Source organism: Anopheles coluzzii, chromosome 2, assembly GCF_943734685.1.
Source record: "Anopheles coluzzii chromosome 2, AcolN3, whole genome shotgun sequence".
Classification (NCBI taxonomy): Eukaryota; Metazoa; Arthropoda; class Insecta; order Diptera; family Culicidae; genus Anopheles; species Anopheles coluzzii.
Window position 1 is genome coordinate 39533524 of NC_064670.1, and position 13600 is coordinate 39547123.

At 46.8% G+C, this 13600-nt stretch overlaps 1 protein-coding gene across 7 annotated transcripts in view; it reads right to left on the bottom strand.

The window, feature by feature from the left end:
- LOC120947233 (cadherin-87A) overlaps positions 1–13600 on the bottom strand; it is a 135386-nt gene continuing 121786 nt past the window's right edge. For 6 of the 7 annotated variants that reach the window (XM_040362387.2, XM_049607695.1, XM_049607693.1 and 3 more), the window contains 10 exons: positions 10813–10981; positions 6629–7173; positions 6397–6535; positions 5963–6117; positions 4921–5010; positions 3675–4835; positions 3456–3616; positions 3282–3383; positions 2790–3198; positions 1–2710 (listed from right to left, as the gene is read on the bottom strand). In XM_040362387.2, coding sequence (XP_040218321.2) covers positions 2624–2710; positions 2790–3198; positions 3282–3383; positions 3456–3616; positions 3675–4835; positions 4921–5010; positions 5963–6117; positions 6397–6535; positions 6629–7173; positions 10813–10981 — 3018 coding nt within the window. In that variant the 3' untranslated portion in view covers positions 1–2623. The remainder of the gene's footprint in view (positions 2711–2789; positions 3199–3281; positions 3384–3455; positions 3617–3674; positions 4836–4920; positions 5011–5962; positions 6118–6396; positions 6536–6628; positions 7174–10812; positions 10982–13600) is intronic. The other variant, XM_049607698.1, reaches the window with a different exon arrangement.

Here is a 13600-nt window from a genome sequence, read left to right on the forward strand (position 1 = left end):
TACTTTTGCTTAAAAACTTTTATTTTTCCCTAACATTGTGTTACACTTCATACAATAGTTTGTGTTGTTTTTTTGTAGGGAAGAACGTGTACACATTTTGTCTATCAACTTATGTATTAACGCTTCCATTCCGTTTCACAAACACACACTGCTTCACGACAACCCTGCCCAGGAAAGTTCCCGCATACACTGTACAGAAACCATGGTTCACGGTTAAATGCAGGTGCAAATAGATAAATTAAGAGTAAACAATTTTCGTACCTTATACCGAACAAGTATTAAAATTTCAAGAGAAGAAGAAAAACATACAATTATTAAAAAACACTGCATCAAAAAACGTACCATTTTAACACGAATTAAATGATCTTACCTAAGGGTGAACAGATCTATCTCCACCACTGTACCACTCGCTTTGTTGCAAAAACTTACCGATTGATTTCAACTGATCTGCACTCTAACTGAACTATTTCAGGCGATGCCTTCTCTATTTCAATGCTCCAGACCAAAACTACACGTGTTTGCTGTTTAACTTGAGTTTGCTTTGTACATTGAGTTCAATCGTGTGCGAGAGTGTTTTCGTGACCTTTTGATTGGTTCACATTTCCCAGCGCGTTCACACTCGCTGAACTTTTTAACATAAAAACATCTTCTTTTTTTTACATCGCTTGCACACGAGACCATCGCGCGGTCGCCATGCACTGTGAACCGTTTAATTGATTTAAAATCAGCTTTTAAACATTCTCATTCATTATTGTAATTATGTACAGATTTTTGTGTTTCTTTTTTTTTTTGTTTAATTTGCTGGCCCAATCAAGCCTAGCCTAGCTGGGTGGCCATTGCCGCACGACACCGTTCGCACTGGGGATAAGCTCGGAAAACGTGAAAAATTAAGTAGCGATAGTAGTGTTGGGAAAACGAGGCGGTAGCTTGATATTAAAAAAAAAGGATTTCTGTGTGTGTCGTTTGGCACGCAGCCAGGATGACAATTGAATGTAAAGTTATGTTACGAAAGCTACTGCGAGGGCGAAAAATGCATGCCGGAGAGCATGGAGCAGCTTATCGAGTAAACTGCCGTACAATGTAATGCAACCAAACAGAAGCAACAGCAACCAAAAAAACAAACGACGTAAACTAATATTTATCATTTGCATTACAAAACGAACCGTACCGCTTTTTGCTGTTCACATCAATCAAGGGTGAGAGCGAAAGTAGGAAAAACGGGACTTGTCGCTGCTAATGAGGCGCCAATGTGTACTGATGACCTCTCATGCAGTTATACTTTGCAATGTCGATCCTTTCATCTCGTTTAATTGAATGCATTAAAATCAATGTTTAAAGAGGCAAAGTTGGAGCAAAAAAAAGGGAACATTGTAGTGCACATATATAATAATGACATGAAAATGAGGTTAAAGTTAACAATAGTGCAAACGAGAGAGAGAGAGAGAGAGAAAGGGAGAGAACACAAAATTCAAAGGACCGTGGGACGGCAACCGAAACAGAACGGAAATGATTAAACGGCACGTTGTACGGCTTATAGGATCAACAATCAATTGTGTGCCGGATACTCGCATGATGGAGGTGGCCCTTTATGCCTCGTCGCCCCTGCCAGCTTTCTGCTTTGTTTTGTTCATTTTTTATTCGCTCCCATTGCTACTCGGTCACCGATATTTCCCTTCATATTAATTCTGCCACCGCAGAAATCCCTCGTTATCGTTGCATGCAAACGAGCCGAGGCCGAAGAATAATGAGCGTGAAGCATAAAATTGCGGCCGCTAATGAATTGACCACCAATCGAGCGGCTAACGGGTGACATGTTGTTGTTCCCCCCGTTGCTCCTTCTGCTCCTGCACCGTGCTTAACAATGATGTTGCACAATACACACATACGGCAGAAAAAAAAAACCTCCAGCAGTGGCAAATAACACCGGATAACTGCAGCCCCGGCATTGGGCCACCGTTCCACCCACGGAAATGCTTATAAATGCACCAACGTGAAGGATGATTAATTCCGTTGCGATGGGAGAGGTTAAGGTAATGGTGTGATAATGATTGAAAATAAATTAATTGATGGAAGTACACACAATACGTGTACGAAATGATTGAAACGGGGTTATTTCCGTCGCAATTTCTCCGCAACTATTCCGTCTTCCTTGCCAGTGCTACGCCTGTCGCCGGTACACATGGCGCACCCAACGCTCGCAGTAAAATCTATTTATTGTCTCTATCATTTAATCTCGTAATTCGCTCATCGATGAGCCTGTGCGCATCCATTTCCTTCGTTTGCTTAAGTCTTGTTGTTTATGTTCGTGCCCTCCCTTCCTTAAACACGCCCTACTTATGGGACATGTTGGGACACGCTTTGAGCGATACTATGCCATCCATCAATTCTGGCAGCGACCCAGTTCACTATCGCAGCACTGTAGGCGCCACTGTACTTTAGTTCCGTGTGCAAATTACTCTACGAACTCTACGGGGATTTGCGCCCGGAATGCTTCCAAGTATGCGAGTAAAAACAACTCTACGGAAAAGAATCCTACTTCTAAGTTACTCTAACTGTGCTGTGCGAATAGAACGGGCACCCGCTCTCCGTCCTACTGGCTGCTGGTGGCGGCCGTCCATCCAACCTACATAAGCTCCGTCACATAATCCGGTTGATCCGTGCCGCCCGGTTGTTGCACCTGAAACGTGGAGCCACGGAACTCGAACAGCTGCTGTTGGTGGAATGGTGACGCAAAAAAAAAGCCACAATTAGAAGGAATATAATTATGTCCACAGCGAATCGTTGCTTACCGAAGGGGCCCGACTGTTGCGCAACGTCGCGTAATCGGCCACCTCGCTCGAGCTCGTCGCACTGGGGCTGGTAACACCGGACGAGCTTAAGGCACCGGGCGGTGCCAGCGAGCTGCCCAGCACCGTGCTGAGGTTGCTGGTGCCGTAGTTGCGCGGCTGGATGGTAGCGTACGTGTTGTCACCGGCCTGCGACAGATCGTACGAGTCCCTTCGCTGCTGGTGCGCCGCCGACTGCTGATGGTGGTGCAGCTGATGGTGATGGTCGAGCCCGAGCGTAAGCGAAAGCTGCGAGGGAGGATCCTGTGAGCTGTTGGTGCTGTTCGAGTGGTTCATGGACTGCTGCTGCGACATCTCCGGCTCGGAGAATACCTGCATCGTTAGTTCCTGCTCCTCGTAGAGCTTTAGCTTCCTGCGGAACGCGTTGAAAGTAGCATTGAATGAGGCGGTCGTCCTTCGAATTTGGATTTTTTTGTAATTCAGAATAGTACTTACTGCTCAATCCACAGTGGATTTTCGGTGGTGTTTAAGTCTTCTATGATTTGCTTTTTGATCAGCGCATCCTTTCTTCTCGTTTCACTCGGTATCGTGATCGACCTGTTTTGGGTGAGAATAAAATGATTTATTTGGCGTTCTAGCGAAATTCTTAGCTCACCAACGGCAACTTACCAGTGCTTCAAGCAGCAGCAGAGTACAATAAAACTAACCGCACCAACAAACAGCACAATCAGCAGTGCAATCAACGCCGCCAGTGCCAAATCAAACTCATCCTGCACCGTGGTAGCGTACGCTGGCACCACATTCATTATCGAGAAGCCAGCATTGTAATCCTGCCAAGATGTAAACACACATTAGCTGATGATGACACAACAAACCCACAATTCATACCTGTAGGAAATCATATTTGGCATCGATCTCCCGCAAGATCTCCTCCACCGGTACGATCATCTGCGTGCTCATGTCAACCGCGTGGAAGTACATATCGCACCAATCCATGCGTATGCGCCCTAGACTGTCCACATGATATCGGATCTCATCCACGATGATAAGCCGCTGCGTCGCATTGCCCAGCTCCGACACAATCTCGTCCCGATCCTGATGCACCTCGGACGGAGGCCGGGACAGTATCATGCGCACTAGCTGCTCCGGGTTGAAAATCCACACGTGCACGCGGGTGACCGCCTCCCGCTCCGGCGATTCGATCTCCTTCGCGACAATCTCCAGCACAAACCGGTCCTGGTTGTACTCCGCCATATAGTTGGCCGTTACGACACGCCCGTCCTTCGAGATGGCGAACGGGCTCGGCACAATGCTGCCCGTCGTCTTGGTAGCGCCGTACTTGTACAGGTACGAGCCGCGTATGAACAGATCCAGCGTCGCGTTCACGCCCAGATCCCGATCGGTCGCATTGACGATCGTGACGAGCTCGTTGATCGAAGCTTTCGAGCTGATGCCGGCGTAATACACGTCCCGCTTGAACACGGGCGCATTGTCGTTGACGTCCAGCACGTGCACCCACACCTTCGCGATGGTTGCGTTCCGCTCCAGCTGGTCCATCGACAGGAGGGCCCGCTCGTGCTCGCTAACGTACAGGTCGGACTGCTTGCTCGCCAGCACGTACAGCACGTACAGGTCGTTCTCTTCCCGATCGACGGACCGGTTCGTGTACAGGTCACCGCTCGTTTTGTCCACGTAGAACGCACCGTCCTCGTTGCCGACCAGCATGTAGTAGAAGATGGACGGGTTGGGACTGTCCAGGAACGCCTGGATCTTGCCGATCCGCACATCGCGCGCTCCATTTTCGGTGATGAAAAATTTGTACGGATTCGATGCGTCCGGAAACTCGGGATAGTTCTCGTTCACATCGACCAGCAGCACCGTGAGGAAGCGGAGCGTTTCGAACCACGCCGGCGTACCTTGGTCACGGGCGACCAGGATCAGCTCGTACCGGGACTGGCGCTTACGATCGAGCTGGCGGCGGATGCGCAGCTCGCCCGACATCTCGTTGATGCTAAACTCGTCCGTCTCCTGCACGTTTGCGCTGTTGACCTGTGGAAGTGTATAAGCAACGCGAGCGAAGGGATGCTTTCAGAACAATCATACGTGGCTTTGAAGTGATTGACACGCTACGTACCTGAAGGTAGTAGAGAACTTTTCCATTCGAACCCGAATCGTTATCAGTCGCCTTGACAGTCATCACCAAGTAATCGGGCGAAGCAAGATTCTAGAAATGAAAAGAATACAAACTTTGTTACGTTGTCTTTGTTTAAAGCGTAATAAAACTCATCAAAAGGGTCCCCGTTTTCCTGTAGTTTGTGTATTGTTATAGAGAAATTGGACCGGTCGGCCCACCTTGACTCTTTTTGCACGACTCATCCTCATCCTTTACCCTTAGTACGAGGGTCCCCTATGTACAAATCGATCGCAAAATGACACCCCATCGTATCTCAAACAATACAGCATTGAGATATTTGAATTTCATGAGTACAGCTCAACACAAAATGATTTTATTCTTCGCACAATAGCACATCAGTCAGTACAACGGAAGTGCTCCCGAATATGCATTTCACATATTGCAACATTCAATATGCTTCATCCCTTCCAAAAAACACGCATTCCCGCTGCTCACCATACCCCGTACGGGACAATCTGCACACACACACACACACACACACACACACACACACACACACACACACACACACACACACACACACACACACACACACACACACAGAAAACTCAATGAAATGGCAATACCCATCATCAGTTCTCGGACCAGAGAAACCCCCGACGGACAGGAGCGTTTTAATTTAAACCGCACGCGACATCGACACCAATCGAACCACCCGCGTCAGAATGTGTACAAGTGGCGCAGCACCCGTTATTACGATATTATCACCTTTCGTAGGGGGCGGGATGGTTTGGCCGTGCCTCACGTCGCCCCAGCACTTTGAGTGACAATTTCAATAGAATTTTAATGAAAAACTCAATTAAACACAGTCCCAGCCAGTGGCACACAACGCGACGCACTTGTGCGGCACCGTGCATAGTACCATGTGGGCACCCGCAAAAAAAAACATGCGTATCCGGCTGCATATGCAGTGCCGCAGCACAAAGGAGATGTATTTGCGTCTGGCGGGACGGGCGAAAGGCATTTCAATGTGCTTCCTTACCTCCGGTATTTCCACCGTGGCATTGTAGAGTGCCGGCATGATGAACACGGGCCGATGCTGATTGATACTCTGGATTTCGATCACTATTGTGGCTGCGTCGTTGTGCGGTCCCGAGCCTAATCCGTCGCGCGCCTCAATATCGATGCGGTACTGACCTGAAGCAGGGAATGAAAGTGGGAAACGATTAAGTGAGTTTTTGAGAGGATGTACGACGGCCGGGAATGGGATGATGCGGTTGGTGGTGCTGGCACGAGCGAATCCATTACGGTGTTAGCTAATAAATTGATATCAGCTCGTCCAGCGCCATGACTGCACCGATTGCTTCACGTGCGCACACGCACTGCAAGCAAAAACCGCCGTCAAATAGCACGCGCGAGAGTGAGAGCGTACCGAGCGGGGAGCAAGTACTTTTAATTCCGCCTTCATTAACTTACCACTTTTCCCTATTAGGCTGGCCCCCGGGTAGAGGATGCCCGAGTTCGCGTCCAGCCGGAAAATGCCGCCCACATTGTCCGAAAGGATGGCGTACTTGACGTCTCCTGCTGCTCCCTCGTCCGGATCGGTGGCCATTACCTGAAACCGAAACGCACAAGCGTAGCGCAAAACATGACCAATGCAGATACCATTAGGACGGAACTCTGGGTGTGTGTGTGTGTGTGACCTTACCTGCAAAATCGCAGCCGGCGGATGGAGCGCTGCATTCTCCGCCACCGTCGCGTGATAGATCTGCTGCGTAAAGGTGGGCCCATTATCGTTCTCGTCCAGCACGCGGATCTGCACCGGGACCGTGGTCGACCGCCGCATGCCCTCCGGCGCTCGGTCCGTCGCAATCGCGGTCAGGCTCGCCTCCTGCTCCGTCTCCCGATCGAGCGCCGACGCGTTGTGCACGGTGATGGCGCCGGTGTCCGGATCGATCACAAAGTTGCCACTGTGATCGCCCACGATCGTGTACGTCAGCTGGCCGTACAGGCCGGCATCGGCGTCGCGGGCCCGCACCATGCCGACCAGCGTGCCGACGGGGCTGTTTTCCCGCACCTGCAGCGTGTACTCGGGCTGCTCGAACTCCGGATCGTTGTCGTTCGTGTTGACCACCTCGACCGTGATCTGGGCGGTGGAGGTTAGCTGCGGCACGCCGGTATCGATGACGGACACGTTGAACTTTATCACCGGCGTCGCCTCGTAGTCGATACGTGCGATGCTCCGCAGCAGCCCTGGTTGAGGAAAGGGGGAGGGGGGGGAGGGAGGGAAAGATGTTTAGTGGTGCGCCAATTTTTCACGCCGCGTAATTATAATGTCAAATCGAGCGAGCCCGATTCTCCACCACCACACCAAAATGCCGCCCGGACAACTGCGACTGTACGCGCTGGAATATTTACGCATCGTGCAGACTACAATTTAGTCATTAACGGTGCATAGCGCTCGCATCCTTTCCACATTATTGCCCGTTCCGCGCAGAAGAGAGCGGGAGGTTGTGGTTGGAAAATGAAATATAATAAATTATCAGCTGTCTGGGGGACAAGGCACCCCACCGCAATCAAAAGCGCTGCCAAACGTTCCGAAAATGTAGTTTGAAATGCGCCAGGAAAAGGGCAAAAGGGGACACACTCAACGGGACAGTGACTTCCGTATTGAGTGCAGGTGTGTTTCTGTTTGCCCACTATTATGATGAGGATAAAATGATAAAATAATTACACTTTTAGCATGAATTGGCAGCAACATTTTCCAGGGAGCATCAAGGGCGAAGGAAAAGGTGTTGTACCGTACACCGCCTGCCTCGGTGTTAATTCGTTGATGCCGCATCAGATTAGGTGACGATTTGTGACGATGGTCAACAGTGCCGACTGTGCGCAACTGTGTGAGCCCGGTCGGGCAAACGTGAATGGGTTGAACGGTTGAATTATTAGCCGAGGTGATGAAGCGAAACAATGCTAAAATATGTGAGCCGGCTATTTGTGCACCGCTTGGCACACAAACCAAACCCTCAACCGTTACCCTGTTGTTGTCGTTGGCATTTAATCTGCCAAGCGACGGGCTAAATGACAAATGCTTTTGTGCGAGAGATTATGTTTCGCCCATAATAGTCTGACACTGAGTGCCATCGATAATGCTTCAACAATTGATGTCGCTGTTCCGATGCGTAGGCAATTGGCAGCTGTTGTTTAGGGGCAATTAATGTTTTAAACAGACGCATAAGCCTGCTTTTATGTTGGATCAATCTAGTTCGATTGTGAAACAATTTAGTTCTTTTGATTTTGTTTTGTTCAAATGTTTATTTCATATGCTCTAAGTGTATATACGATTGGATTAAAGTTTTAAATAAAATTGAGGAAGCCCGCAAGACAGTCTAAGTGACCAGTATATGGCGAGAAAATATGTGTAATGTAGAGGAATAGAATATCCTTTCATATTGAGTGGCTTATATTGTAACAAAGTTTTTTTTTAATATCTACAGAAAACTTATATGCTGAACTGTGAATCTTGCATTTGAGTTCTAAATGAAAAATAAAGAAAATGATGTTTTCAATAAACACATTTCATGTTTCTAGCTTCTACCTGAGCAGATACCATGACCATTATTCTCATTGATATGTAAGTAAACTGCGACCAACCCAATTCTTCTTCTTATTTGGCTCAACAACCGATGTCGATCAAGGTCTGCCTGTACCCACTTGTGAGCTTGGCTTTCAGTGACTAATTGGTTCCCCCCCATAGCAGGATGGTCAGTCCTACGTATGGCGGCACGGTCTATTTGGGGATTGAACCCATGACGGGCATGTTGTTACGTCGTACGAGTTGACGACTGTACTACGAGACCAACCCGATTAAACCTATTAATTTGGTAACAAATGACAAATAAGGGATACTTCGCTTTTCTTACTCGTGAGATTTTATGAACGATTACAAGATGAGCATGCTCTTTCGTTCATTCAAAAACTTAAAGGTTTTTTTTTATTATGCATGCCATTTAGAGCGTTCAAAATTCATTTACAGAGTTTCAATGAATTCGGTCATTTGGGAATGATCAGAATGATCCAGGGGTCTCCAAACTACGGCCCGCGGGCCGCTTGCGATCCTCAAGAGCCTTTAACGAGCCCCGCGATGACTGGGTAAAGGTTAAATTAAAAAGCTTTCTTTTCTAACTAATTAATCAAAATTTATTTGTTTACTTCTGTAAGACGAAAATCAAAATTCAATAAAAGAAAGCTGCAGAAATTTGATTTATTTTGTTAGTATTTTCTTATTAAAACGAGATTTGAACTTCCACTCATTCTAACGATAGTGTCAAAATGGCCCTCAACAACGTTGATTGTGAAGCTATGCGACCCGCGAACTGAAAAGTTTGGAGACCCCTGGTCTAATCAATCAATCAATAAACGACTATCATTTGTTGTTTCTGTACCATTGCCAAAGATGGATAAAAAATAAATATCCCCTTTTTCAATTTTTTCTTTACACAGTTTCCCTGTTAAGCCCGCGTTACAGCTCCAGTAAAATGGATCAAGAAATTTTGAGTTTTATTTTAAATATATTTTATTAAATATTAATCAGAATGCAGCTTATCGTACAGCAAAAGAAAGGATATTAAATTCCCTCATCTATTTGGACTATAAAACATATTGAATTAATAAATTAAACGCATTTCCTTGTTCTGTTGCTCCAATCACACATGCATTTCCTTGGCATCTGTTGCTTCAATCTCAAGGAAATTGCATTTAATTCATTATTCCAATATGTTTTATAGTCTAAATAGCTGGGGAATTGAATACCCTTTGTTTTGATGTACGATAAGCCACATTCTGATTAATATACAATGAAATATAGCAAAAAAACCAAAATTCAATTTCATGCGAGCTCTAAGGCGACCTTTATCATTGACAAAACGGGAAAGTTCGGCCAATAGGTTAACATGATCATGAAAATAAAGAAGTAAAAATTCACAAAACAACATTTTACCTTCCATCTCCCTTACGAAGACTTTACAAATGGCGCCCGAAAACAAAATATACGGCCATCACAACTAGGGTTCACTAGTCACTGTTACAGGCAGCTAAGGCACAAAGCGTTAAACGAGCAGCCGGAACTAATTAAGCCGATTAGCTAACCTCGTTTCGTCGTTGATCGTCCGCCGGAAAGCCATTCCAAGGGTGACGTTACGCACATTGCTAATTTATTGATTCCTTTCGACTTTTGCGAAAGGACCTGGCGGCAAACCGGCAAGCAATGTGTCTCGTACCATCTGACCGCCGCTTCGTGATGTACGCGCGGAAAACAGATGCCCCGCGCTCTAATGACAGTTTGAGGGGAAGTTAAATATATATGATGTCGTCCTTCCGCGCTAGTGACACTGCTTATAACGGAAGCTGTTCCACGATAAACTCTTGTTCTGTGTTTGCGTGTGTGCGCCCGGGAATGCATCTTGACAGTGTTCAATAAATAATCGATTAATGGTCAACAGGCAAGAAGGGGCACGGGATGAACGCCCGATAGCACCGTACGTTAGGCCAGGCAAAACCATTTGCTCTGTCTTATCACAGTCTTGTTAATGGTTCCTGTGTCTCACTGATAGTGTTTGCGGTTTTGCCGTTGCATCCGGCAGTGATAGCAAAGACGGCGCATTGTCCTTAGAATCAATATACAACACACACCAACACAATAACACACGTGGGGTGTGGGTCAAACAAAGCCTCATTCTGTCTAACCTTTTGTGCTGTGTTCTATGTGCTGCATCCATATAGACCAGATGACGATCCAGCGCAGCAGAACCGTGAAGTGTGGCCCATTCAGCCCAAGTGCACTTGATTAAACGCAATGGAAGGTTAAGCGGTGGCGGTGGCGCCGGTGGCCCTTACCTGTGGTGTTGTGGATCTCGAAAAAGCTGCTTTCCGTCATCCGGTATTCGGCAATCGTCGAGTCGGCATCTGTTGCTTGCACCGTCGTCAGGATGGTACCGATCGGTTGCTCCTCGACCACCTGGTAGTGATAGTGCGGGTTCTCCGGTGTCCACGGTGGTGCGAACAGCTGCGGCAATGGGCATGAAACGAGAGAAACAGAAACGGTTCAGGCTGAGGTCGAAGCACGGAGCAAGTACGAGCGCACAGAAGATGGATTGACAAATGGCTGAGACGTAGGCGTCACCTTAAGTAATATAATAAATTTCCACACAAATTTATGCATGCATACATGCACGCCTCATTTACCCGTGCCCGGCGTGTTTCCGGTAGTGCTTCCCATCGGTGGTTAATGCAAACGAGCACAACGAGGGTACTACCTGCAAGCCGAGCACGGTGGCTTTTGAGCCGTTCGGGGAAGTTTGCACAGAAAACCGGGTACCGGATCGTTGTCATCGTTGTGACTCTCTGCTGACAGCAATAAACTGTGAATAATGGTCTGGAAAAGCCATCAACCAGACTGTGACGGAATGGGGAATGGTATCGGGCAATGGGGGCGGTATCGGGCGGTACCACTGTCGCACTCAACGACCCCGTTCCAGGAAGGTGCCGTAAGAAAAAGTAGCTTCTTCGGTCGATAGCCGTTGCTGTCGGTGCGGCAAGGATATCACAAATAATCGGGCACAGGCGGCAGCATAAATCAAGGAGCAACCGAGCCCATTCCGTGGTCTATTTGACTCGAGTTGCAGCGTAAACCACGACCGAGTATGTGTGTCTGTGAGTGTGTTTATTGGTTTGGAAATGGGAAGGGTACAGATGTGTTACGATTTGAACAATTTTCCCATTCCCATCATCAACCGGTTAAGCATCCATATGCTCAATCAAGAGTAAATAGCACCATATCTGAGATGCTATCTGTAGCATTCCTTCCGAAGGGCTCACTAATTTCTAATAAAACGCTTAAACTAGTTGGTGAGAATGTGCGAATCGAAATGGTTTGTGCTTGCGTTCAACATTCCTCCTTTGCATGCATTCAATGGAAACATTTCAATCCTCAAAAAACGAAACTCTTGAGCAAAAATCATCAAGATATTGGCTAGAATCCATTCATTGTTAGTCTTTGGCACGTTACCTCCTCAGCAGTTGTGGACGAGTTAACCTCGTCTGTCACTTTCCAATAACGGAACGCCACGGACATTCCAACAAAGTACATCATCAAGCCTTGGCCTCTTTCCGTCCCTCGGCGTCCGTCGGTACAAACACGGTTCACTTTGTGTTTTAGCCCAGCCCAGCTTCGTGTGCGATGGTTCTGCGCCAAACAACGTGTTTCCGGGAGCCTTCTCCCATGCCAAGCACCAAACTAGGGACAAGTCTGTCTGAGAAAACGCATCAAAGGGGGTGTTCACAATTCATCACCGGTGCCGGTTACCGGGTTGCCTCGACACGACGAGTACACAGCGTACCAGATCCCCGGATCTGCAATCGAAAGGATGAGAGTTCTTGTCCTGTGCCTTCCATTGCGAAGCTGCCCCAGCTGCCTTTCCTAAGGGCTAACATTTACACTGGGTGCTGGCATTGAAAAGACTCACGTCAAAACACGCTTCGGTAGTATGAGCACGGGCAGAAGCGGAAAGCATCCCCGGGGAGGGATAAGAATAGCAACAGTGCCGAGAAAACACGACTCATCGTTGGGCACAGGCGGGCTTTTTTTGTTTTGCTGCCGGAATGGAATTGACAGCATTGTGATTTGCATTTGCAACGGAAGTAAATCATCGGAACGATTTGTCGGAATGGGTTTGCCGGAATCGGTTGGCTAGGTGGCGGATTGAATTGGAATACATTTACTGGAGTTTCGTTTTTTCTCTCTCTCCCTATCACTGTTCGTCTCGTGAAACAATTCCTTTCGATTGCAGAAGTTGCCGCTGGATACAATAAAATGTTGCTGATGGATGGGTTAGCAAATGTACGGCTTACACTGTGACTTTAATGATCGATTTAATGGCTTTTTATAGGAAAGTGTACTTTGCGATATTGGTGTACATTTCATCGTATTCGAATAGCATACACTAGGATATCTAGAAGAATGTGGCGTGCGACTTGGCTACAATTACAATTTAATGTATGAAAATACACATTATACAAACATGCTAGAAAGTGGTTAACGTGATATGTAAAACAGAAAAAAAAAACAAAATTTCCATAACTGAGGACGGAGTTTTTTCGTATATAATGATACCAATGAGTTTAATATATAATAGGAAAACGCAAAGTTACGGATATGCTCTTCGTAGATTAAAGATTCAAAACTCTACCAAACTTTTGATTGAATTAATCAACCCATTAGCTCCATTGTTACAACAAACCGTTGAACTTAATAGCATCGACAAAGAAGCACGAAGAAACTAATTTTGAAACATAATACATTATATGACTCAATATGCAAATCCAAAATTATGAAAACTACAATTAACTGCTTTTCAGAATGCGATGGAGACGCCCAGTCAATTTCGTTCGTTTGCGATGCTCTATGCCAGACACGTTCACCATCGCAATAGCAGCACAATCTACTGAATATACATTACCCAAATCATTGCTTAATACGCTCTAATGAAGATGACAGATCGCCTTAAGAAACTTCAGCCCCTACCGGCATCGAAACAGGCCAAGGGAAACTTAAAATTAAGCTCCAGCTGCACCTGTGCTCGTGCCTTTACGTTTTCCTCCAGCACCAGGCAGCAACGCAGCAACG